The 23,574-nt window shown below is 50.7% G+C and overlaps 9 protein-coding genes across 9 annotated transcripts; 2 read left to right on the forward strand and 7 right to left on the reverse strand.

Annotated features, from left to right (window-relative positions):
• The first annotated feature begins 922 nt into the window (after positions 1-922).
• Positions 923-3,476, forward strand: B0T23DRAFT_338254 (HMGL-like-domain-containing protein). Its single transcript, XM_062835841.1, has 8 exons — positions 923-1,226; positions 1,302-1,392; positions 1,455-1,506; positions 1,633-1,640; positions 1,707-1,807; positions 1,879-2,077; positions 2,312-2,951; positions 3,016-3,476. Exons 1-8 carry the CDS (start codon positions 1,173-1,175, stop codon positions 3,146-3,148), a joined length of 1,278 nt encoding a protein of 425 aa, XP_062693091.1. The 5' UTR covers positions 923-1,172; the 3' UTR covers positions 3,149-3,476.
• Positions 3,477-6,774: 3,298 nt separating this feature from the next.
• B0T23DRAFT_146707 (uncharacterized protein) lies at positions 6,775-9,138 on the forward strand. Its single transcript, XM_062832454.1, has 3 exons — positions 6,775-8,007; positions 8,067-8,148; positions 8,200-9,138. Exons 1-3 carry the CDS (start codon positions 6,997-6,999, stop codon positions 9,009-9,011), a joined length of 1,905 nt encoding a protein of 634 aa, XP_062693092.1. The 5' UTR covers positions 6,775-6,996; the 3' UTR covers positions 9,012-9,138.
• A 527-nt stretch (positions 9,139-9,665) lies between these two features.
• B0T23DRAFT_428886 (uncharacterized protein) lies at positions 9,666-9,945 on the reverse strand (the record flags this gene model as incomplete). Its single annotated transcript, XM_062840159.1, has 2 exons — positions 9,666-9,795; positions 9,866-9,945. 2 exons carry the CDS (start codon positions 9,943-9,945, stop codon positions 9,666-9,668), a joined length of 210 nt encoding a protein of 69 aa, XP_062693093.1.
• A 423-nt stretch (positions 9,946-10,368) lies between these two features.
• Positions 10,369-10,608, reverse strand: B0T23DRAFT_316537 (uncharacterized protein; the record flags this gene model as incomplete). The annotated part of the gene is made up of 1 exon (XM_062834940.1): positions 10,369-10,608. The coding sequence occupies one exon, from the start codon at positions 10,606-10,608 to the stop codon at positions 10,369-10,371; it is 240 nt and encodes a 79-aa protein (XP_062693094.1).
• Positions 10,609-11,371: 763 nt separating this feature from the next.
• Positions 11,372-11,605, reverse strand: B0T23DRAFT_317765 (uncharacterized protein; the record flags this gene model as incomplete). Its single annotated transcript, XM_062835021.1, has 1 exon — positions 11,372-11,605. One exon carries the CDS (start codon positions 11,603-11,605, stop codon positions 11,372-11,374), a length of 234 nt encoding a protein of 77 aa, XP_062693095.1.
• Positions 11,606-13,499: 1,894 nt separating this feature from the next.
• Positions 13,500-14,483, reverse strand: B0T23DRAFT_317409 (uncharacterized protein; the record flags this gene model as incomplete). Its single annotated transcript, XM_062835000.1, has 2 exons — positions 13,500-13,769; positions 13,860-14,483. 2 exons carry the CDS (start codon positions 14,481-14,483, stop codon positions 13,500-13,502), a joined length of 894 nt encoding a protein of 297 aa, XP_062693096.1.
• Positions 14,484-15,763: 1,280 nt separating this feature from the next.
• On the reverse strand, positions 15,764-16,822 carry B0T23DRAFT_442290 (uncharacterized protein; the record flags this gene model as incomplete). The annotated part of the gene is made up of 1 exon (XM_062840815.1): positions 15,764-16,822. One exon carries the CDS (start codon positions 16,820-16,822, stop codon positions 15,980-15,982), a length of 843 nt encoding a protein of 280 aa, XP_062693097.1. The 3' UTR covers positions 15,764-15,979.
• Positions 16,823-17,884: 1,062 nt separating this feature from the next.
• B0T23DRAFT_453679 (uncharacterized protein) lies at positions 17,885-20,322 on the reverse strand. Its single transcript, XM_062841185.1, has 2 exons — positions 20,192-20,322; positions 17,885-18,623 (listed from the first exon to the last, which is right to left on the reverse strand). Exons 1-2 carry the CDS (start codon positions 20,247-20,249, stop codon positions 18,244-18,246), a joined length of 438 nt encoding a protein of 145 aa, XP_062693098.1. The 5' UTR covers positions 20,250-20,322; the 3' UTR covers positions 17,885-18,243.
• Positions 20,323-21,227: 905 nt separating this feature from the next.
• Positions 21,228-22,050, reverse strand: B0T23DRAFT_146723 (uncharacterized protein). Its single transcript, XM_062832455.1, has one exon. It carries the CDS (start codon positions 21,958-21,960, stop codon positions 21,316-21,318), a length of 645 nt encoding a protein of 214 aa, XP_062693099.1. The 5' UTR covers positions 21,961-22,050; the 3' UTR covers positions 21,228-21,315.
• Between the last annotated feature and the right edge of the window lie 1,524 nt (positions 22,051-23,574).

Genomic DNA, 23,574 nt, shown 5'->3' on the forward strand with positions numbered 1-23,574 from the left:
ATTTAGGTGGGCAGGACGAATAGCGGCGGTGCGAGAGGGTCGAAGTAACCCACCTTTAGGGTAGTCGACCCGTAATCTAGTAGCCCCACAGCATATATTGGTCTGTGCACTAGTACCATCCTTTGCAAAAGCCCCCCTTTTGCAAAGAAATCTGGCTGCCGGCATTAGTTGCATTAACAGGGCACATTACTGTACGAAGGACGGCAAGTGTGACTCTTCTGTGTGCCTCGCAGCGTGTGCTGACCAATGCCCTTGCTCTGCCCCTGATTTGAGCTCTGGGACAGTCCCGTCGTGCAAGTCGAAGACCAGCCCAAGTACACGACATACTAGCAGCTGGAGACAATGACGACCTGCTCGAGTCTGCTTTCCAATTGACTCTTGCGAGTTTCGGAGCCAGCTCAACCGAAGTGACGAGATGCTGTCCGAAACGCCAAGCCCTTCTTCTACACTAAGTCCGTAATACGGGAAGTCCACAGTCGGCAGCCGTAGCATCCTGGCAGCGCTCTTGCCTGCAAAAGTCGGGATTAAATGTAGCCATCAAATCTGGGGTTGTCAGTGCTACAAGACTGCAGTGCCCGTCAAAGGCGAATTGGCTGAATGTGCGAGCACTATATCCGGCCACGCTTATGTGGCTTGAACCGACACGTCTGCACGCGTTGTTGCTGCGGTTAGTTTGCGTCTCGAAATGGGCTTTGTACGTAGTGTATGTGGATTCGGGGGGGTCTCCCACTGGTTGATCGCTCCAGCCAGCGGAGCAACAAAACGGGATTCTGATGTGTGACGTGATGAGCCCTCGCCGTCTCAAAGAAGTACGCCAATCACAAGAGCCGATTCCTATTCGGGCGGTCAGGATTCAGGACTCGTTTACACTAAGATTTGGCCGCCGCTGTCTTTTGTGCCACTGCGGGGTCGGGGGGCCATACCTGGTATGTACCAGACCGGTACTCCGTCGTAGTAGTGGCCTTTGCCGGATGCCCTGACCAAAAAAATCTCTTATTGACTCATATGAATCTGGTGCTGTCGTGCAGCCGCAAGGGTCCGCGAAAAGTTTAAAACCACAGCTATATCAGCGACATCGGGAAGCCATCCGCATTTCTCAATTCTCCCTCCTTTCAATTCTGCCAACACAGTCCTCCTCAGTCTCCCTCCTTGTCATCTACAGACCAGACAACATGTGCGGAACCGATGCTCCCAACGGCACCAATGGCGCCTCCAATGGCGTGAACGTACGTCGACCACGACTTCCCAATAATCCAAAATTCTGGGTTGCCCAAGATGCTAACTGCTACCTACGGTTACAGCCCGCCAACTTCCGCTCCAACCCCTACCAGCCCGTCGGCGACTTCCTCTCCAATGTCGGCAGCTTCAAGATTATCGAGTCCACTCTTCGCGGTTCGTACCAGCACAACAAACACACTGCCTTTTCGACTTCATTCCGCTGACTTCAGAGCCAGAGGGTGAGCAATTCGCCAACGCCTACTTCGACACCGAGACCAAGATCAAGATGTTAGTCATTCCCACTCCCAGTCACAGACCCATTGGCCTTTTGTCGCTTCCGCAGCCCCCGAACCCGGAACCTAGAATTCTCCGAGCTTGAAAACCCGATCTCATGCTGACTTCTCATTCGTTTAGTGCCAAGGGTAACCATGCCAAGCGCCCCGCTTCTTTTCCATTTACAGACAACTGACCCCGGTAATCGGACACAGCCCTTGACGACTTTGGCGTCGATTACATCGAGTTGACCTCTCCCGCGGCTTCGGAGCAGTCTCGGAGAGATTGCGAGGCCATCTGCAAGCTCGGCCTCAAGGTACGTCTCGATGGCATTGTCGGTTCGGAAGCTCACAAGGACCCTCGTCTAACCCAGTTTTCCACACATAGGCCAAGATCTTGACTCACGTCCGCTGCGATATGCGCGATGCCCAGCTCGCTGTTGAGACTGGTGTCGACGGCCTCGATGTCGTCATTGGCACTTCCAGCTTCCTCCGCGAGCACAGCCACGGCAAGGATATGGCTTACATTGAGAAGACCGCCGTTGAGGTTATCGAGTATGTCAAGTCCAAGGGACTTGAAGTTCGCTGTAAGTTTTACATGCCCCGTTTCGCATACAGCCCAAAACACCCCTTGCCTCCACTAGCTGTTTCGGCCGGGACATCATTCGATCCCGGAATCGGCTCTTTTTTTTTTTCGGCCGGGAAGGTCCGCTTGCGCACGGTGTCTACAACTCCGTGCTATCCGGACACGGCGACTACTGACGTATCCCAATTATTGTTCAAACACTATCCTAGTTGGAATTGTACGCTAACATGCGCAGTCTCCTCCGAGGATTCCTTCCGCTCCGATCTCGTCGATCTCCTTTCCCTTTACCGCGCTGTTGACAAGGTCGGCGTCCACCGTGTCGGTATCGCCGATACCGTCGGCTGCGCTTCTCCTCGCCAGGTCTATGACCTCGTCCGTACCCTTCGCGGCGTCGTTTCGTGCGACATCGAGACCCACTTCCACGACGACACTGGCTGCGCCATTGCCAACGCCTACTGTGCTCTCGAGGCTGGTGCCACCCACATCGACACCTCTGTTCTCGGTATCGGCGAGCGTAACGGTATCACCCCTCTCGGTGGCTTGATGGCTCGCATGATCGTCACCAGCCCCGACTACGTCAAGAGCAAGTACAAGCTCCACAAGCTCAAGGAGCTTGAGGATTTGGTCGCCGAGGCTGTTGAGATCAACACCCCCTTCAACAACCCCATCACTGGTTTCTGCGCCTTCACCCACAAGGCTGGTATCCACGCCAAGGCCATCCTCAACAACCCCAGCACCTACGAAATTCTCAACCCTGCCGATTTTGGTCTTACCCGCTACGTCCACTTCGCTTCGCGCTTGACTGGCTGGAACGCTGTCAAGACCCGTGTCGGCCAGCTTGGTCTCGAGATGACCGACGACCAGGTCAAGGAATGGTAAGCGCAATAACTTCATCCCAGCAGATTTTTTGGGATCGAAAAACTGACAGTGACTTTACAGTACCGCCAAGATCAAGGCCCTTGCCGACGTGCGCCCAATCGCCATCGACGACGCCGATTCGATCATCCGTACCTTCCACCTCGGTCTTCACGAGCAGAACAAGGTCCAGCCTCCCGCTGTTGTTGAGAACTAAGCGGAAGCAGACCGTTCGACCGTTGTTGTCCTTTAGCATGAAGGGGAATATACCAGGATTTTTACGAGGAGAGATGCTGGCATCATGACGATTTTCTTTTTTCTTGTGTTTGGGGTCATTTTTCACACATCCACCGGAGTTCTTTGAGTACTATAATCTCCCTGTTTGGGGAGCAAAAAAGGGGGTTGATTGGGTTAACTGGGGATGACTGAGCAGGCCAATATTGCCGACTGTGTTCCTAATCAGGGGGAATGCTCGTCGAAACATGAGCATGAGATAGACAAAATCAACGGGAGACGAAAGTAGCAACGTCACCTGATTGTCCTTCACCTTTGTTCTTTACAAGTTTCAGTGACCAACGTGACTAGTGCTTCGCTGGATTTGAGTGGGTAGGCGAGTTTGGGGATCCAGCAACGCCAACTATGTAGGTGACGTTGAGTGGTCAAACTTGTAAGAGTCTTCCATGAAGTCGACAGCTGGCCCCCCTGGTTGGGTATCCAAAGGGACCACAAAGGAGCCGGAACTGCCCGCTCTTAGTCCAGTCCCGAGACAGTGGCTCGGGACTCGGATGAGGAACGGGCACGGATTGCAACACCAGCGACAGATATCACGGGTAGGGCCGCCCACAAAGCCCCCGCTGCTCTGTACTAGGCAAGAAGACGAGTGAGGAACATGCGGAGGGCTCCACCAAGAGACCCAACGCCCTGGTACGGACCCCCTGGTATGTCGTAGGCGCACAGGGTGCATGAGGTGAAATATCGACACCGGTGATTCGAGACTCGAACGATGTCCCCTCTCACGCTGCTCGCTTAACGGCCTTGCGGGCACAGCGGCTAGGCTACCTAGTCAAGGCCGTTGATATGCGCAACTCCACCTTGCCGGGCTACCGTCCATCGGCCACCAGAACGAGTTTCGAGACACTCCACTGTGCTACTTTACATGCACATCCACATGGCAATGTCGCTCTGGGTATTAAGCTTGACAAGGTCGAAATCCCTTCACCTACCTGGACGACTCTGGCGCAACCTACATACATACCTTGCGAGTGGATAGACCGAGGAGGTGGAGTTCTGGAACAGGTACCCTGATGAGATCGTTCCAGCTGGGATGGAGTCCGTGGCGTCGGTGACTCATTGGGGTTGTGGTGGAGTCTATACTTACCTAGCTGTCAAACTTCACACACGAAAGGGCCTTCTTAAGCGAGGAAGCACACCAATGCACCTTGTCTATGGGCTGAAAGGCCATGCCTAACTTTGTGAGTTCATGAAATGTAGGCCGGCGAGGCCGGGACACCATTAACCCAGCTCGGTCAGTGTCGCTGTCGCTGATGTCGAGTCCAGAGTATAAGAAATGAATTAGGTATCTGACAACCAGTTGTCTTGATCATTGTTTGTGGAAATCATGTCCATTTGCAATGTCCGTTCGACGGTCATGCCACGTGGGACTGGAGGCAGATTAACAGCACAGCGTCTCAAGGTCGTGCTTTGTGCCAGGTGTGTAAATGTTCAAGGACGAACTTTGTGCCTCTGACGGGGCACCTTAGTCAGTCTGTTACGAAAGTACGGCATTTACCTACTTGCTTCTACTGAACATCTGATATATAGTTGTGGAAGAACCAGCAACGAGTATCAAGTAAGTGATGCCCGTAACGGCAAGTCATGTACGGTTGCCAAGAGATGTCTACCGGAACATCAGCGGAGCTTTAGAGACCCACACCATCGGACCTGCGCCGGACACCCCGGCCCTCCGGCAGTTACCCGGACTATCTGCTACTCTGACAGCGGGAGGGTCCGTTTGACTCCACACTTCGCCGTGCCCGTACGGTAGGGTTTAAAATGGCGAGAGCACCTCACACAGCAGAGTGAGCCAACTGATGAAATTCGTTTTCGAGAAAACAGAAAAGTGAAGTCCCGGTGATGAAAAGATATGTAAAATAATCCCCCTTGATATTTCTTCAAGACATCGGCCGACAGAAGCCTCACAAGGCAGTGCAGTCGTGCAAGCGCAAGTGCAACAAGATCGAGACACCGGCAGACCCTTTGTGCTTCCAGGCCACAAAAAAAGGCCATTCTCGAAGTAAGGGTTCAACCTGGTGTTTTGTTTGCATACGACATCACCAACTTCTTATTTTCCTCTATTATTGTGGTTGGGCAATGGCTACCACCAAGTTCTCGTGATGCCAAAACCCTTCGGCAGTTGTCTGGTGGTCGTGTGGTGTGGCGTTGGGCTAGTAAACTGAGAGAAAAAAAAAAAAAAAAACATAAAAAAATAAAAATAAAAAAAAAAAGCCAACGAATGATAACGACGTCATTGTACATGCTGTAGGTGAGCTAGCCCTAGTACACTATCTATATGTAATTTTCTTGACTAATTTTCTCACCTGGCTGGCCCAACAAGCGGGGACGGGACTGGGCAATCTAAAGTTGTTTGTAACAGACGATGAGGCTTCGTTGGAAGAAAAAGAAAAATGATGAACATGAAAATATACGGGCCACATTCGCATCGAGGTGTCCTTGGCTTCTGCTGCCAGTGGTGTTTTGCCTGTTAGCCGAGCGCCGAGCTGCTGCTCAAGGGTCGGATATGCCTGATTCAGAGTGAAACATTCTGTGCAATCTCGGCATCCCCTCATTCACAAGGTAGACGACATATGCTGTGCTTGCAAATTTTCCGGAACTGATTGGTGAGTGATAGGGGCAGGAGGTTCTTGTTTGTAGAGCGGCGGCATGGATGCTCCCTGTCCGGCATCGGGATGCGGTAAAAGTGATAATAGATGTTAACGGTTAATACTCAAAATGGACGCTCGCACTAACAAGAACTATCGACCGCGGTGGTAACCCTAAATATACCTTGCCCGTGATTCATAACAAGGGCAGAAAATAAGGTTGATGCTGAGCAATGCAGCAACCCGGACAAACTGCATTGTGTTTCTCCTCACTTGATTCTCTCCACACTCAAGCAGCAAAGACTTTGTGTGCGTGACAGCCGAACACGCGGATGGTTGCGTCGTAAGGCTCTATTTCCCTTGTCAAGGGCCCTGAACGCCTGATGCGCTTGAAACCTACCTTTCCACATCGGAATAGTCTGGTTGGCTGGATGTCAACCTTGCTTCCATGCGCTTGCCCCATTTTCAGCGCTAGAGAGGACCCTTTTCGGGAGTGAACGAAGCTGTATCGTGAACTGGCGATGATCTTGGCACATGGCACATTTCGGTGAAGATTCCATCGTGTTCTGGGCACCTTTGTGTGTCTACCTGCGACGACCTCATGCTGCCTCTTATAACAGCACGGCAATATGTCAACCGTAAACTTCCCAAGCCATCAATCTTCCGCTCTTTCCAGTCACATATCGACGACTTACACCTAACTGACACTCTCGTAACGGCATTTTCAAACAGTGGCAGCATCCCTTACGAGTTGCCGAAGCGGGGTGTGCCAGTGAGGAAGCGACCAGTCACAAAGCCCCAAATCAAGATAGATCCCTACCTACGCTGTCCCCACCACTAGCCTAACACCTTTGATGCAACTGTCGTCATAGGACCGACATCTTGGACATCGTTCGTCCAAACTTGAACTTCGTCCCATCTTTCCGAGTCTTCGCTTAACCGCTGGCTGTCACCCAATTCGACTAAAACCAGACCTGATCCCCAGGAACGCGCGGCACTTGCCATTCAACGCTGACCGACTTCTATCGAGATATCCACCAACCTGCTCTGGTCTTTTTGCCTTCTCGTCATTCCCATCGTCTTCGCCACGCTCTACTTTAGTGTCGAGTAGTTGTACATACTCTAGCGAAGGAAGAGCGTCCGATCATCACCTACAAGGATCAACATATCTTACCCGACCCCTGCCATGGCTGGTCGAGCCTCGTTCCCAAACCTGGGTCGGACCAGTGTCGCTCCCAACCGCTCTGCACGGTGGGACCGAGATTTCTTTGATGAACGGGAACATGGCATGACCCTTGAGCGTGGCCGCGGCCCTGATCGTGACCGATTCGAAGCCCTTCCCATCCGAACTCGCAACCCGGACGACGATGATGACTACTTTCGCCAGAGCCGTCGTGTACCTCCGCCTAGGGAGCACTCCGTCGATGGACGCTTTATGCACGACCGCCGAGCCCGCCGCCCACATTTTGATGAAGAAGACGACGATGAACTCCTTTTTCGTGAGCGGCGCCGGGCCATGTACGACGACATCGAGACTCCCCGTCCTCCCTTTACCACGCGCCGACGACGGTCTCCTTCTGCAAGCTCCTTCGTCCGCCGAAGGCCATCTCCCGAAAGAGAAAGATTCCGCAGCCCATCTCCCCCAACACGCCCTACTGCTAGGATGAGGAGACGTACCTCCAGTGTCGATACATATGATCGAAAGCCCAAGGGCTTCTACGACCGCGAAGAGTATGACCCGCCCGCCAGAAGGTCCGACTACCGCATTCCTCCCAATCTACCGATCCCACTGCCTAGGCACAAGGCTTTGCCTCCTCCAAGAGTTTATGCCGAGCACGACTACTTCCAAGATATCCAAGTTGCGGATCCTTATCGATATGGTGACGAAGACTTCCATGCGTTTCCTGGGGGAGAAAAGTTCCACGAGCGCGAGGTCGAGAAGGAAGTTATCCACACAAGGCGCGGCCGGAGAGACCGGAGCAGGGACTCGCGTACTTCCCGTGCCACCAGTCGTAGCCGTCGAAGCCGCCGCCGAAGCAGATCGGTGGCATCAAGCACTAGCAGTTCTTCGAGTAGCAGCGGCGGTACTACCATCACAAGCAAGAGCGAGTATCCGAAGAAGGGAAAGACAAGGATCCCCTCTCGCTTGCTCTCGAGGCGGGCTCTCATTGAAAGTGGCTTTCCTTTTGTCGAGGAGGTAGGTTCATGATTTTGTTTTCTGGACCGGCACAGTTTCTCGCTAACACTTTCTTCAAGGGAACTACTACCATCATACAGAAGGCTCTCGGTCAAGAGCATATCGATCATCTGCTCAGGATGAGCGACGAGTACAAGAAGGGTGAGTGTCCAGTTTCGAGTTGGTATTGACTTCAGGCTAAAGCAAATCCAGCTGAACTTGAGATCCACGCCGCTCGCTCGAGTGCCGGCGATGTCATTGAGGAACGCGAAGAATCTCGCACGGAGATCATCGAATACACCGACACAGCTATTCCAGGGCCACCACATCATACGACGCACTACACTCAAACCACTACTCATGCTCACCCGCATGTTCATACTACCACCGTACATACCCATTCGCCTGTTCAAGCCACGTATACCCAGCCAGTAATGGTAAACGCGACTCCGCCCGTACATACTCAACAAGTCGACTTCGCAAAGACTGTACAGGTCCGCGACGTCTCTCCTTCACGGGCTTCCTCCTACAGCTCATGGGATAGCACCTCCTCTTGGACCGACTTGACCTGCACGACTGGTACCACATGCTCTACCTGCTCTACTGCAACAGTCGCACCTCGAGGACATGTACACACCCCCCAAGTTGTCCACGTCGCACACCCAGACGAATTTTCCAAGGAATTGATGATTCTCGATAAGAGTCACAGCATGAGTCGAAGCCGCAGTCGCCATCGCAGTCAAAGCCGCAGTCGCCATCACAGTCGTCATCGCAGTCGCCATCGCAGTAGCCATCGCAGTCGCCATCGTAGTCAAAGCCGCCGAAGCCGTAGCCGCCACCATTCGTACGAAAAAGAACGACACGGCAGCAGAGGCAATCTCGTTCTCGCCGAGCGCCTAGCCACCGGCGAGCTTGTTCTGCATGAGGAAGAAGTCGAGAGGATCGAGGAGCCCAGGAGGGGTGTGAGGCTTGAGAAGGACAAGAGAGGTAGGATGTCTATCAGTGTGCCGAGGAATCGCCGATAAAGCGTCACTTCCGGTGCGTTTGTCAAGTGTGATCTTCTTGGGTTGTGTGGAGCGTTGGGACAGACGTGCTGACCATTGGGGGTTTACAGGTCCTCCGCCGAGGTTGGTGAAGGCTATGTTGGCTACCTTGACTTGAGAAGAAACGGTCAGCTAGTGGCTAAACGCATTGTCTGTCATGATTACTTCCAGGCTCGGATTTGTTTTGTCTTTTTTACTGTTCTTGGATACCCGACTTATGCGCTCTCTTCTTTATAATGGTAATGATTTTGGAATGTCATGAGCCATGTTACATGACTTATGTTACAAATTCAAATGTTGTTGGAACGGGCACTCAACGTCGGTGGCAGTGGAAGTTATCTTTTGGCGTATTGGATAAACATTTGGCGGTTCAGTTCATTTATCAAATATATAATGCCTTTTCAGAGGGAACGACTGGCTCCCCCCCTGATATACCTGTCGAGCACGTTGTTCAATCCGTTTACCTCTAGTCAAATATTCATGGTATTACAGTGTTCACCACATCTTGAAATCAAACTCATATGCGCAAGTGCAGTCGAATTCGCTTTTATCAATTTTTAAGCCCTTTAACCTGCCCGATTCTCCGGGTGACTTTTCGGGTGACTTCAAGATTCATGTAAAACCCTTCGTGACGCTTTAAGCTTTTCCCGTTGTTTTCTCTTCAGCTGCCTCCTCCTGGGTCTTCTTGGTCTCCAACAAGATGCCCTTTGCAAGAATTTCAAGAGCGTGGCGGGACAAGCTGTCCTGTGCCGATCTGGCAAAAACGCTACCGACTTTGGGCTTGTTAGTTCTGGAATACTCATAACCCGGGCATGATCGGTGTGATTGTATCTTACTTCTCTGTGATCCGATGACCTTGGGACCGCTTTTTGGCTGTTTTGCAAATTATGCTGAATAAGCGGTAGTCGTTTGACATGGTGATGGATGGGTGATAGGTAAATCATCCAGGGAAAGATGTACAAGGGGTATCACTTGATGTTTAGATTCATGTTATAGTCAGGTAAGATCGTTCTTTGCGTTCACCCCTCTGTTCGCACTAGCTGGAATCCCGCTAATCCTTCCGCGGTTATCATCGATCAAGATCTCCTCCAGATTCCTCGCCCCCTTTCGTGACTTTTCACCCAAACTACATCCGAGTTTCCAGTCTGGCACACCACCGATGACAGGTCGTGCTGGGCTGAGAAACTATATTCTACCGTAGTGGGCTGAGCCGATTCTCTCTACAACACGATACAACACGAGTTAGAGAATGGCGTCTTGCTTGAACAAGTGAAAGAAGTAGGTACATTTCACCTTGGTTGTGGATGATTACCTACAAGCGGAAGCCACGGCCGCGTCGTTACTTCTCCGCTTGAGAAGCTCTCATCTTCTCCTGTCTCTCGAAAGCTGCCAAGTCCTTCTTGATCTCCCTTTGGATCCTTGGGAGGATCTGCTCCCGAAGAACTTCTAAAGCACGCGGCGTCAAAGTGACCTTCGGGCTGGCGACATAAGACATATTGGGGGTGATCGTGGGGGTAGTCGTGTTTTCGTCAACTTGGACGGTCTTGGACGAATGGTCGGACGTCTCGTTGGCCGGCATACTGTCGAAATATTCACGTCTGGCGCAAAGAGTTAAGTGGGAGTAGGTGGTGAGATTTGAGTGAGTGGATGGTTTATCTACCTTGACGATGTGCAAGTTGGAAAATTATTGTTGTGCGGTGCAGGTTGGAATACTTGATGGAAGATGATGTTTGGAGAAGAATGAATAGGTAGTTGAAAACTTTGGGGTGATGGTTTATGGCTTTAGCTAAGGTATTGAAAACCGAGGCCACAAGTCACTCGGGATGAGTAAGGTAGGTAATGAAGGCAATCAAGGGTTACGCCAAACATGCGTCGACCGAAACACTCCAGCGAAGGGAAAAGCAATGATGCATTCCGAGGAGATTGACTTATGTAAGGCTGGAGCACACGAGGTACGTGGGTAGGATCACTCAGTAGGTGCAATTGGCACGATACCTCTCAAGCAGACAACTAAGGTAAGCAAAATTGCTTTTGACTTTCAACCCTTGGCTTCGTTTCAAAGAAAACCATTCAAGTACTAACGCCTTCAAAAGCTGTAGAAGTAGATAACCCATCTATTCTGCGAGCAAACCTGCGAGATCACAACGGCTATTGCAACTGTCTGCCAGATTTATTATGTGCTTCAAGTCCCTCAGGCCAAATAATGATTCAGACCACCTCCAACATCCCCGTTTTCCAACCAGTGCCGAGTTGCGTCGTACTCCTAGTTTCGGGAAAGTAGAGGTAAGTATCTCTACTACGAGTTAGTGGCTAACATTGTAAGAGAGATGAAATACCTACCTCTAGGAACCCGTTTTCTCCTGTAAATCTTGCACCTCCCGCAACAGCAAGCACAGTTTCTCACTGAAAATCTCGAGCGCACCGTGCATCTCGCGTGTCGTCGAGAGCACCTGATCGCAGAAAGTTCCAACTGTACGGTGGAAGTTGTCTGCCTGGGGCTCATTGTTGGCGGGTGCCGCCTTCTCAACGGGGCAAGCGGTGGATTTGGGTACGCCTTGGACGCTTTGCTTTTCCATTCTTGTAAACGTTGCTAGACGAAGGGTAAGGTAGGTGGGTGGGTAAGTGGTAGTCAATATATGAGGTAGTGGTGGATACGCCACATACATTGGTGAAGCTGGAAAGTGTAGTAGGGTCTTTCCAAGCGGACAACTTTTGTTTTGTGGAATGAAAAGTGCAGGAGTAGGTGTATGTTTTGGAAGCAAGGAAAGAAGCTTTGGGTGGTGGATTGAGCTCCTTAAATACGAAATTGGGGGAAGTGCCAAGGTCGCACTTCACCGACGATGACTGTAGGTTTTCGATCCCCATTATTGGATTCTGTTGTTTTGCTGGGGTGAAGGTCTGCTCTTTGCAAGAAGCTAGATACCCGGCACGAAATAGCTGTGGCTTAAGCAGCAACACCTGTGGTTGTACTACCCTGACAAAAGCTGACTGCGAAATAATTTACGAGTGTCTCCTGATAGTATGGGGTCAACTGGTCTTGCGCATCCACTGCCTCGGGGCTACTGGTTACCTACGATCACAGTCTGACATGCCCACGTCTTGAAGGCAATAGGCTGACTACCAGATGACCGAGGCTTTTAATAAACGTACTTATTTCTTCTCGTTGACTTCTATGTCCGTGTCTTCCTGGGATTCTTCAGTGACCATCTCGGGGCCTCCGATCTGCCTTCACCTCCTCTTCTTCGCTTGATTTGCATCGTCACTGTCACCCTTTTCTTTTCTATTCCCGTGGCAGTCTTGAATTATCTGCTCCTTCTCTTCCTATTCCACGCTAGGTAGAGTGGTAACCTCTTTGTCATCTCCAGCTTTGCCCTTCTGGCAGCAACATGGAGATTGGAATACCTGTTCTTCTGTTCCACCGCCTTCTCCTTAATGCCAGCATGGCTGAATCGAAGCTTTCCAGTTACGTTCTGCTTTGATATCCATCCTCTGAGGAGTGGCAAGTGTTTTATTTCGAGTCAAGTCTTGCCCTGGACTTTCGACGCCGCCTTCTTCTGGGCCTGATTCTCTTGGAAAGCGCGCATGCCTGAAATGGATCTACCCATATTGTGTCTCATAAAAATATAAGTTCTTTTGCAACGTAGAAGAGTTCCGTACAGTCCAGCATCAAATACCCAATCTTACGTCGTGCATGCTAGAGAAAGGGGTGAATGGATGACTTTCCCCAAAAGACGTAAAGCCATAGATACGAGGCACGGTAGATAAAGCAACGCAGGATTTTAGGTTATAGATGTAGATACCTCTATGTGTATTTAAATCAAGTATTAGTCAGAGGATACTGGTATTTTCCCGTACTATGACGCCGATGCCGAAAACACATGCACCCAGTCCAAACTGCGCGCTTGAAGAGTCTTAAGACACTCTGTCATGATCTCTCCTGCGACAATGCAGCTTATATTCCATCAGGATTTAGCTGTGGTTTCAATCAAGTGATATCAAAATAGTGGTATAATTGAACATGATTTGCCAAACACATTGGATACCTAAATATTCCATTCTTCATCACAACTCCAAACGTCTAACTATTCTCCCTTTCTCCAGGTGAACTACATTGCGTTGCTGGTATATACATGAGCTAACAATTCAAATGTGAACGCTTTGACTCCCAGTCTTACCTCTTGATGTATGCTCCTGTTCTATTCCAAATCCGTATGTACAAAGCTTTCAAACATTCCGCCTTCACCATCGAACAAAGACATTACCGATCGGGTGACTCGGGGTCAAACAAAGGCAAGTTGAGACAACGGCAAGCCGGGTCGCTTCACGACCATTTGAATTGCCTGTCTCGCCTGTATAGCCGGACATTCTCAGCGGCGCCATTTTTGTGCTTCCTGGATGTGTGGAAATCTTGGTCAGGGATTTGAATAGGTACTAGGGGTACCGGTAAAAGGGGCCCATTATAGACATACCTTACTTGGGAGCAGTCATAGCTACAAGCTTCTTCCTGGGATACTTTGGCTGCGTCCTCGGCTTCGGCCCAGCCCTCCTCCTACCCTGGACAATCTCTCTGCGTTCCTCCTCCTCAGGCATCTCCTCCTCGGGCACATCCTCCATCTCAATGTCATCGGGGTCTACGGCCTCAGCGCTGACTTCCTCTTCAGTGCTCGCCCTCCGGGCCCTTCTCTCTTCCCATTCGGCGAGAATCTCTGCTGAAGTGTCCACAACATTTTCTGCCGGCTCCTGTAAGCCCAGTAGTATGGTAATTAGTACATTGCATAACAGAAAGAAAAGTAAAGAAAAGAAAAGACAGGACAGGGGATCAGCACATACCCAGGTTGGATCGTATTTCTCACCAGTCTCCGGGTTATCTTCCCAGTCTACCAAGTACTGGAGTTGACCGTCAGAGTCCACTTGTTCCGCAATAATGTCCCGGACTTCCCACAATTGCATTGGATCATAGGCCTCGTCTTCGGACTCCTCTTCGGACTCGTCTTCTGACTCCTTGGCCTTCTTGGCTTTCTTGTTAGACGCCTTCTTCTTGTTCTTCCTTTTTGGAGATTTGGCCTTCCTAGCCGGCTTTTTGTTCGCGGCGGATTTCGCTCTCTTCCTAGGTCTTTCCTCGGGCTCCTCGCTCTCCTCGGCTTCCTCTTCGTCATCCTCGTCATCGTCGTCAGATGCTCTTTTTCTCTTCCCGCCTGCCGCTTTTGTTGTCTTGCGCCTCTTGGCTGCAGGTTCCTCTTCGGCTTCCTCTTCGGCTTCCTCTGCAGGGCCCTCCTCAGGTTCCTCCTCGGATTCATCCCTGGGAGCTGGAGGTTCGTTTTGCGCGGTCATTCTTTGCGGCACGGTACGGATATTCAGCCCTGCGAGACGCTTGTTGGGGTTGATTCCCTGGGCTCGGAGAGCGGCCTTGTCCGAATGTGCCCCACGGGCGGTAGCGAGCGTTCTCTTAGGCATTGTGGTTGAAGGCTAACGGATTGCTGAAGGTGAGACAGCTAGCAAGGTTTCCAAACTGGATCAAAATGCGTATGGCATCTTTTCATGTTCACATTCACTCGAGTTTATATATATTTTCGTGATTGGTAACAAGTGGAACATGTTGTTAGAGAGAACAAGGTTCCACGCTGCTACTCGAAGGTGACTTGATGGTAGACGACTCAAAGGCGGAGGACACAAAGCCGGACGAAACAAAGGCAGCCTAGACAAAGGTATACAACTCAAAAATAGACGATTCGAAGATGTACGACTCAAAGGGAACGAAACAAAGCTGAGTATCTCAAATCATTGTCTAACAGGTTGTGGCTACTGCTTCCTCGGACAATCTCGGTACTGTCACATTATCTCCAAACAATGCGCACCCTCAGCCGTGTACCACTTGAAAGTTTCCAGGCACTTCACCTCCGCCCTTTAACAAAGAAATGGTCATGTTCGATGGTTATTTAATCTCGTGAACAGTTGGTGACGCAAAACCTGTGTGTTATCGAGCGCCAAGCGGCGATATGGCAATGTTTCCCGTGAGACTAAGGTATATGTCACTCGATGAGCTATTCATGCCAGGAGTCAGGATCAAGGTGCATGGTTATCGGTTACTAATGACCTGAATTGAAGAGGGAAGATGATTTGGGATCATTGACCCAGCGGCTAATAAACCTATGGGAGAAACCATTTCCACGGTCGCCTCGTGACTCTGGCCATGGTCGCAAGCCCAGCGTCAAGGTTTGAGGTGCAAGGGCTTGAATAATCCAGGTATTCACCGGGTGTCATTCTATGAGTGAAGGATATGGACTGTGGAGCATATGTATATCCAACCTGAGAAGGGTTTGAACGTTCAGGATGTAGTCTCTTGAGAATGAACAGATGCCTCAGATCCGTAGACGTGGTAAGGGCACGCTTCCACAGAAGGAAAAAAAAAAAACCGCCGAAAAATTCAGGATGACTAGCATAAAGCAAAAAACAGCAAGAAGACAGTGGAAAGAGCCAGTTACTATCCGAGATGAGAAACTTCCCGTTCAAGAGTGTTGTTGGAATTAAAGATATATAAATCGCAACTAGGACTGCCGTTGGTCGGACGCTATGCACTTAGCCCCCCTGCGATTTGCCAACTTTGATCTTGAATCTGGAAATGACCTTATCAGACTCGCCGCTCTTGACGCTAGCATACCTGTTACTGGCAGGTAAACATTAGTGCTCTGAAGCCACCCAGAGCTAGATACAGTCAAGACTGCCACTTTCCAGTCCTTCTCCCAAAACAAATTGTTCCTGTACCGTTATATACGAGTACATATCTTTCCTGCCATACAGCACTGACTGTGGACCCAGGAGGGCGAAATGGTGGGCGAAATGATTGTCATGAGTGTAATGATAACTTGTCGATGGTAGGTGCAACAACGCTTCGACATCGGCCGCGGAGAGACTTCTCCATTTCTTCATGCAAGAACCATCACCCCAACATCTCAAAATTCCTCTTCCTCCTCGACGACATGCAGAGGAGGGTACTCGAAGCCCCAAACGCCACATCTGATACATTTGCGGAAGTCGGTACAGTGGGCTCTGGCCGTGGTTCTTTGGGCCCTTCCAGGCTCAGGCTTAACCTTGGGCTCAGCCTCTTGCTCAGGGTCGTTCTCATGCTCGGCCTCAGGCTGAGGCTTGGGCTCGTCATGAGGTTCTGAGCTATTGACAGCCATAATGGAGTCAGAGGCTGAATTGGAAGACGACTTGGAAGACAGCTCGTCCTTAATTTTCTGAATGGCTCCACGGTTAGAGGAAGCGGTGGAGGACCGAAGAGTCGGCCCGGAATACTGCTCCTTCTTGACTTCAGCGGCAGAGGAAATAGTTGACGAGCGAAGAGTCGGTCCGTCAACCGACTCAGAAGACATCTCATCCTTGATTTTCTGAATTTTCTTGATGTTGTTGGCATGGGAAGCGGCAGAAGACCGGAGAGTCGGTCCGGTGTACGGCTCTTTCTTAACATTACCGGCAGACGAAGTGGTGTGGGAGCGAAGAGTTCTCCCAGGATGTGGCTTCTCAGCTTTGACGGCAGCGGAAGCAGTCGAGGAGCGAAGAGTCGGTCCGGAATATGGCTCGGGAGACTTTGGCTCAGCTTTGACTTTGCGAAAAGCTGGCTCAGACTTCTTGGGCGAAGGCGTAACGGACATTCTCGGCGGATCCCAAATGGGACGAGGGGCCCCCTTTGCCTTCAGGGCCATCGCAAGACGCTTGTTGTGGTTGATACCTGCAGCCTTGGACTCAGCTTTCTTTTCGCGAGAGGCGCGAAGAGCAGACTTTGAACGACCCATGGTGGTTGCGGGGTAGATTTGATGTGGCCAGGTAGGTGTAATCCCGAGCAGTGGTGGCTTAGGTTGTTGATATACCTCGTCGCAAAGCAGAGTTATTTTGCTGCTCCTGTTGCGAGAAGCTTGGTCCCAGGATAAACAGTGCTGTAACTATGACTGCGCTTGGTAGTAGGCCGGCGCTCAGAGATAAGTTACCGCGAGTTCTGGAAGACTGAAGAGGGTCTTCATGTCGCGCATGGGGTCTCGAATTGCGAAGGAGATTCGCGCTTGATGGTATTCAACCTGTACTGATCGATCCAACTGCCGAGAACGTTTGGCTTAAAGGAAGGGCCGAGTGCTGAAGATGCGTTTATTGGATTTCCGGTAATGGTTTCTTGAACCTGCGGTCGGCTAGAACCTGGTTGGGGTAAAACGAGGAGGGGTCACTCAGGGGATTACTTGCGAGTGCGCGTAACTATTTACAGTGAATGAACGCGAGGAGAGGCTCCAGAGCACCGCGGAGTAACGGAGAAAATAAGAAAAAGTAGCAGGTTGGTGGCGGTGTTTGAAACCTTGGATGCGCGTATACGCGTCAATTGTTGCAACCAGGACGGTGAAGTGCTCGAGAGAGCGCTCAAGTTCGCGAAAGGAAGGTGCATGAACGGCAGATCCGAGTATGCAAATTTGAATACCAATCCTGAGAAACTGTTGCCGCGGAGTCCAGATTGAGGTGACTGTTCCCGTTCCGGCCTCGAAGATAAAACAACTTCCCTGATTGGATTCCCGTATGACCTGCTTGTAAACGCAAGAGTCCAAAATTGGGCTCCTGGCCACTTCGAAACGACACGAATTTTTGCCCGCCTCTCAAATGTGAAGTGTCCCACCCCTCTGTCTAAACCCGTTTCGCCGCAACATTTGTTCACGATTTCAATCTTCGGCCTGTTTCGAGAAGGCGAGAAGGTGGAATCCAGCATCTGTGACAATCCAAGTTATCGGTGATCTTATTCTGAACACTTGTGCATTTGTCCTCTATTTCGCAGTCACAGAGTCCGGGAAACGATCGCGGAACGAGCTAGAGGAATACGGGCACTGTAAGGAGAGATTGGGCGATCCGACTCGAAAGACTGCTAGAGACCCTGTCCGGCAACCAGACAAGTTCGTAGATAGATTTCGGAGGGTCTCTATAAGACCAAATCCGCCGCCCATGGTAAGATTGTCGGAGCCATGTCCACTATCAAGATACCGGCCTGTCGTTGATGGCATCACTTGTAGACCGGAGATGCTAGGCTTGTCGTAAGAGGTATAGATCTGGTGTCGCGCCGGGTTCGCTGATAAGCGAATACACATATGCAGAGATTCTTGGATCGATATTAGTCTGATATGGCGTCCGTTCTCATAGGGTATTCGTTTCCAGATGCATATCGGGAATTCAGCCATCGAACATCCTATAATCCAGCGCGCCTACATCGATGCCAAACGAAACAGAAAGCCGTATCACTGACGAAGTGAATATGTGCCTCAAATGGAGCAGCCATTCGGCCGGACGTTAAGGCCTTCTCCTCTCGACACAGAGCAGCCGAAGTTTCATACGCCAGCAGAGCCCGTGGCTTCATCCTTCCCAGTATCCGGATCTGTTCTTCGTACTCCTTATCTCTCTGTTCGGCATGCGGGAAGTTGTACCTCGTTCTCGTCGCGGGTGGCTCTCGGACGGCCTCTTTACTTGGTATGCCTCGCGGTAGGCTGCTTCTCTCGAGACGATGTCGGGAAACGGCGGAGTATCTAGGATGGGTTGGCGGCGACGCTATCGTAGAAGCGGAAGTGAAGACTTGGTCGGTCAGCAGAGATTATGGAGAAAGCCAGTTTGTTGTGTACTTCTCAGTTTTGCGGAGCTTTAGAATAAATGTCAGATTTGTGGTGTTGTGTTCTTGCTTTCTTTCCATGGCTGGTTGTAGAGGGAAGTTAGCGGGTAAGCACGATCCGAGGGGGCGCAACAAAGTGGGATGCATGCTGCCACTGAATTAGATGCAATACTATCATAGTTGCTGCTGCATGCGCGATATCAGCGTTAGCGCAATAACATCCGCCATGCATTCCTCTTTGGGTTCCTCAATGTGCCGTGCATCTCGGGTCTTGGCGCATTTCCCGCGCAGACTCGATTTCTTTCCCCGCCCGACAGCATCGATGCGTGGAGAAATCATCACGGCTCCGCTTCTGTCTTTGCTGTGTTTGCTCTTCCCATCGCCTCGAAAACTCAGCACTTGGTTAGCAAAAACTTATCTGCTGGTGATCTAGGATTGTCTGAACTGAACTGCCTGTCTGACCCGGCTGGTCAAAGATGCCAAAGGGACCAGACTCACCATTTTAAATCGCCCAGTCGCCTTGGTCGAGCATAGGTATCTAAAGTACCCCTACCAGCAAACTGGAACCACCAAAGGCGAGAAAAACAATGGGTTCGCAGACGTCATCACCAAGTTCTCCTCGAGTATAGATCCAGCTTCAAGATACCGAGATCTGGTCCAAAAAAGCAAAGTGGTCACAATGAACAAGGGAATAGTCTTGGTACTTAGCAAGAGAGTCAAAGGCGGGATGTGAAAGGGAGCAAAAGCAAATTTCCTATTACTCAAACATGTCTAAATCCAAACTATAAAGTACAGTCACACAAGCCCCAACATTCCCATATTCATGTCGCTGCCGTGCCGCAGCAGCTTGTAGTACCTATCATTAATTCTGCGTGTGTGGTGTTGTTGTGGGCAACGGTAGTGGTGATGGAGGGGAGGAAAAGAAAACCAAGAAACCCAAAAGAAGACGACGATGTGGTGCTATGAAGGGGGAAACGGTTCAGTTACGTTCTGTCAGGACGGCTTGTTGCCATCGATGTGGAAGGAAGGCAAGCTTGAGTTCAGGGCACAGAGAACCCAGGCAGGCACACGAAAGTAGCGAGCAGTGGTAAGTGCGTGGAAGTACGTACCGGCACCTACCTCTACCACCAGACATACCCGGGGCTCCTTCCTTCGGGGTATATGTATTGGATCTGTGTGTGTTACTTTCAACAAAGCGCGGTTGGCGTAGTGGTTTAACGCGTACACTTCCAAAAACTTGTGCTGAGGGATCTGGCTCCGAGGACGCACCACACAATTTGTGTGAAGCAGAAGCGGCGTGGCGACCCGCAGTACTAACCAAAAAGTGTAAGACCCCGGGTTCGAATCCCGGACCGCGCACGCATTTCTTTTTTCTTGTTTCGCATTTGTTTTCCTCGGTGTTTCTCCTTCCGCTTGATCTTGGCATTGGTTGATCATGCTCCTTCCTGTCCGCCCCTGTCTGTCGATGGAATACAGTGGATGTCATTTACTCGGAGCTGCCGGGCAGGGAAAAAATGGAAAAGAAGATGATTACTTCTTTTGATCCTTCTTCTGGTCCTTCTCCTTCTTGTCCTGTTGCTTATTGTCCTCATCCTTCTTCTTGTTCGGATCGGGTGCAGTCATCCGCCTCACCGTGAAATTAGGCGTGAGCTTCTTCTCGGGCATTTTGGATCGTGGGTGCAGAAAATGGAGAACCGGTTGTAGATGGCTCTGGGTTGTGATGAGATTCTTTTTGTTGTCTCGAATCGTTTTCTGTCGAGGCTGGTTTGGAGAGAGAAGATAGAACATCAGGTGGGGGTGATGGTGCCATCTTTATACTGAAAATGCTCCCTAGTTGTGCGGCATTGAACACGGGTAATGTCCTATGAATAATACCGTGGGTGATTGTTTGCCAGGTCATAAGAGTTCTAGGACCGATGCTGTTGGGTGGAATAACTTACTGTCCACGGGATGAAGACATCAAGCTTCGAGCTTCGGCGTGGAGCTTCGAGACCAGACATTCTTCCTTTGTCGACGAAAATGTCGACGGGATGAGACAGCTAGTACCTAGAGGTAGCCATGTTTTGATTTCACCTTCTTTATCGGTCGGATAAAACTGTCAAAGATCCCCTTTCTTGTGTTCAATTCCATGTTTCTGTGCTAGGCAGCTAGCTGTCTTTGTGGACACAGCCCGGCTCCTCGAAATGAACAACAATCTATGCTACTTCCAACTCAGAATTAGCGCTTCGGTGCCTAGGTCAAGAGTTGCTTTGTTCAAATCCAAAGGCAGCGGGACGACGACTTAATAACACCATAACAAAAAGTGTATGAACTTCGTCTACATGAATACTACCATGCGAACGAGGGCAAATGATGGCATGGGGTTTGATGAAGAATTGAATGAATTGAAGGACTTGAAATTGAAGACCGCAAGGGCGGTTAAAACTATGTGCAAGAATGTCAAAAAACGCGGCTGGTCATCCTCCCGACCAACCCGCCGTTGATCGTAGATGAGACCCCAATTAAATATTACTCCCTAGAGGCACTTACCCCATCGCCGTTACTCCGAGTCCTCAGTTCTCCGCCTCCCAGGCCTATTCCTTCCTTTCTTTTTCCCTCCCCTAGGAGGTCTCGTCGACCCTCCTGCACAACTCCCCAAGTCCAAGCCCACGGCACCCCTTAATTCTCCTGGACACCCCCTGGCGCATTCGAGTTGACGGGCCCCTCAGCTTCCACAAGCTCCAAATCCGCAATGTCATAATCCCACGTCGTCAAGTTACCAACATTGGCGTCACTGTGCTTCACCCACCAAGGCACCCACCTCTCGGCCCCGGTAAACCCAACCTCCCTAACCGCAATCCACCTCCACTCGTTGTACAAATCATTGCCATATCTCAGTAGAAGCCTCGTTTCATTCTTTGCCTGGTTACAAACCTTCTTGACCTTCCAATCCTTGTACAAATACACGGTTCCTTCCTCATCAGGTCTGTACGTCTGCACCAGCCTGTACGCGTCTGGCACGCCCTCGGTGCCGGAAAGGGCGTAGTAGCCGGGCACTGGAGGAGGGTGAGGGTTGGTGGGAACGACGTAGAGGAGAGAGGGGGTAGTGTCGTTGATGTAGATGCGCGAGAAGTGGTCGGCAGGGTTATAAGGGGCGTGCGAGACGCCGGGGGAGATCCAGGGGATCGAGTTGTTTAGGCGCAAACGCTGGCCGGAGATGACAGAGTTGCCGCCGATGAAGCGGAAGAAGCCGTCGAAGTCAGCGAGGACGGGAGAGACGGCGAGGGCGCTGAGCGCGTTAAGAAGGGTGGTAGTTGATTTCATTTTGGTTGGTGGTTTGATGATGGTGGTAGTCAGAAAGAGGTTCAGTTGATGTTTCAAGAAACTTGTTCGATCTGGTCCAACTTTGGGAAAGAACGAAGGCGGACGGTAGAGCTGAGAAAAGTACCCGCGACGTTCTGCTTTTGATATAAAATGGACCAACTGTTGTGACTTGTTACACAAAATGTTGGTAGGGGTTGACGCAAGCTTCCTGTCGATCTGGCGAGACACAAATCGGCAAGGGAGATGGGGGGGAGAAGAAGGACACAACCGTTTGTTCGTCAACCGGCCGGCCCTTCATTTATACAAACCAAACTTCAAGCCCCAGAGTCCCCGATCGTCCCCAGCCTGCCTGCACAACAGCAAACTTTCTCTCTCCGGAAGGGGCACTTCCAACTCCGCTTCTTATGGCGCAAGTAGGTATTGGTGCTGACCGACTTCAGTTTGGTTTTTCTTTTCCCAGTGTACACTAGGCTTTCCGTTGCTTTTCGTATTCCGAACGCCAACCATCTTGGTCAGCTACAGCTGACGACGGAACGTGATCATCACCTGGAACCATGGACCTTGGGGCCCTTGGCGTTGCCTCAAATCCTGGGGTTGGAGGGCCCTTTAGGGACCTTACTACTACGTTAGAGCTAGTACACAGTAGAGGTACGCCTCAGTTGAAGGGTAGCGCGGTACAGCCAAGGCGCTAGTGGTGCTACAGAGAACTAAAGTCTTGATATGTTTGAAATTGCCATTTCTCGTACAGACTGCCACCTTATGACCGAAGGCTTAGAGGTACCTCTAGTAGGTTGCCACCCCCAGTGATCGCCCAAATTCAAGAAATGGCCTTTTACATCCATACAGAGAGAGGTGTTACAACCTCGTATTCCGCTCCCGCATCACCTTTACATATATCAGGTGTGATACCCCAATCACACGTCACATCCGCTACATCCGGGATGCCGGACTGGGTACCTAGAGCTGAACCAAGGCCGCTGTGGCCGCCGTAGCCTCCGCTATTTGACAGCCTATGTCTGAATTCCGCACTTCCACTTCCTCTCCACACTGTTGAAGGGTTATAGTTGGCGGTGGGTTGGGTGTGCCGGGACGAAAATAGAGGTCCCGACGGGATGGATGGAAAAAACATTACATCACCACGCGGCGCCGCCAGGTATCCCGTCATCATTAATCACCACAAACTTGTGCTATTGTCGAATTCTTGATTCGTCGTACGCTTTGCGGGCTGAAATGGCGTTCGATACCTGTATGCCTATGCACGCCATCGGCTGTTCTGCTCCAAAGGACTCGGCCATGAAAGTTCGTGAGTCTTGGCGGCCGTGATGGTTGCACCACAGCGGTAATGCCGAACGCCCTTCGGTTGATAGTATCTCGTGTCATTCAGCTTATCCTACTTGTACCAACAACCGAGGATTTGTTTATATAAAGGATCGCTTTCCCGTCCTTCGTATTGACATCACGAGACACTCTGAAACTACCAACTAATCGTCCCGAACTGTAAAACTTCCAGTGTTGTTCGCTTTTGATCGATAGTAGCTTACCTATCATATACGAAGCCCAAGTGGTCTGACGGGTTGGTTGACTGCTTCGTGCAAAAAGATGGCGAGAGGGACA

This window comes from Neurospora hispaniola (genome assembly GCF_033458365.1).
Source record: "Neurospora hispaniola strain FGSC 10403 chromosome Unknown B0T23scaffold_4, whole genome shotgun sequence".
In the NCBI taxonomy this organism is placed as follows: domain Eukaryota; kingdom Fungi; phylum Ascomycota; class Sordariomycetes; order Sordariales; family Sordariaceae; genus Neurospora; species Neurospora hispaniola.

Bases quoted from the DNA above. Each gene is read 5' to 3' on its own strand.
- B0T23DRAFT_338254 (XM_062835841.1), top strand. From the start codon at position 1,173: ATGTGCGGAACCGATGCTCCCAACGGCACCAATGGCGCCTCCAATGGC. The intron at 1,393-1,454 runs GTTCGTACCAGC...CTTCAGAGCCAG, and splicing joins TATCGAGTCCACTCTTCGCG to AGGGTGAGCAATTCGCCAAC. The intron at 1,808-1,878 runs GTACGTCTCGAT...TTCCACACATAG, and splicing joins TCTGCAAGCTCGGCCTCAAG to GCCAAGATCTTGACTCACGT.
- B0T23DRAFT_146707 (XM_062832454.1), top strand. From the start codon at position 6,997: ATGGCTGGTCGAGCCTCGTTCCCAAACCTGGGTCGGACCAGTGTCGCT. The intron at 8,008-8,066 runs GTAGGTTCATGA...ACTTTCTTCAAG, and splicing joins GCTTTCCTTTTGTCGAGGAG to GGAACTACTACCATCATACA. The intron at 8,149-8,199 runs GTGAGTGTCCAG...AAGCAAATCCAG, and splicing joins GAGCGACGAGTACAAGAAGG to CTGAACTTGAGATCCACGCC.
- B0T23DRAFT_453679 (XM_062841185.1), bottom strand. From the start codon at position 20,249: ATGAGGACAATAAGCAACAGGACAAGAAGGAGAAGGACCAGAAGAAGG. The intron at 18,624-20,191 runs GTAATCATCTTC...TGACCGACCAAG, and splicing joins CAGAAGAAGGATCAAAAGAA to TCTTCACTTCCGCTTCTACG.
- B0T23DRAFT_146723 (XM_062832455.1), bottom strand. From the start codon at position 21,960: ATGAAATCAACTACCACCCTTCTTAACGCGCTCAGCGCCCTCGCCGTC.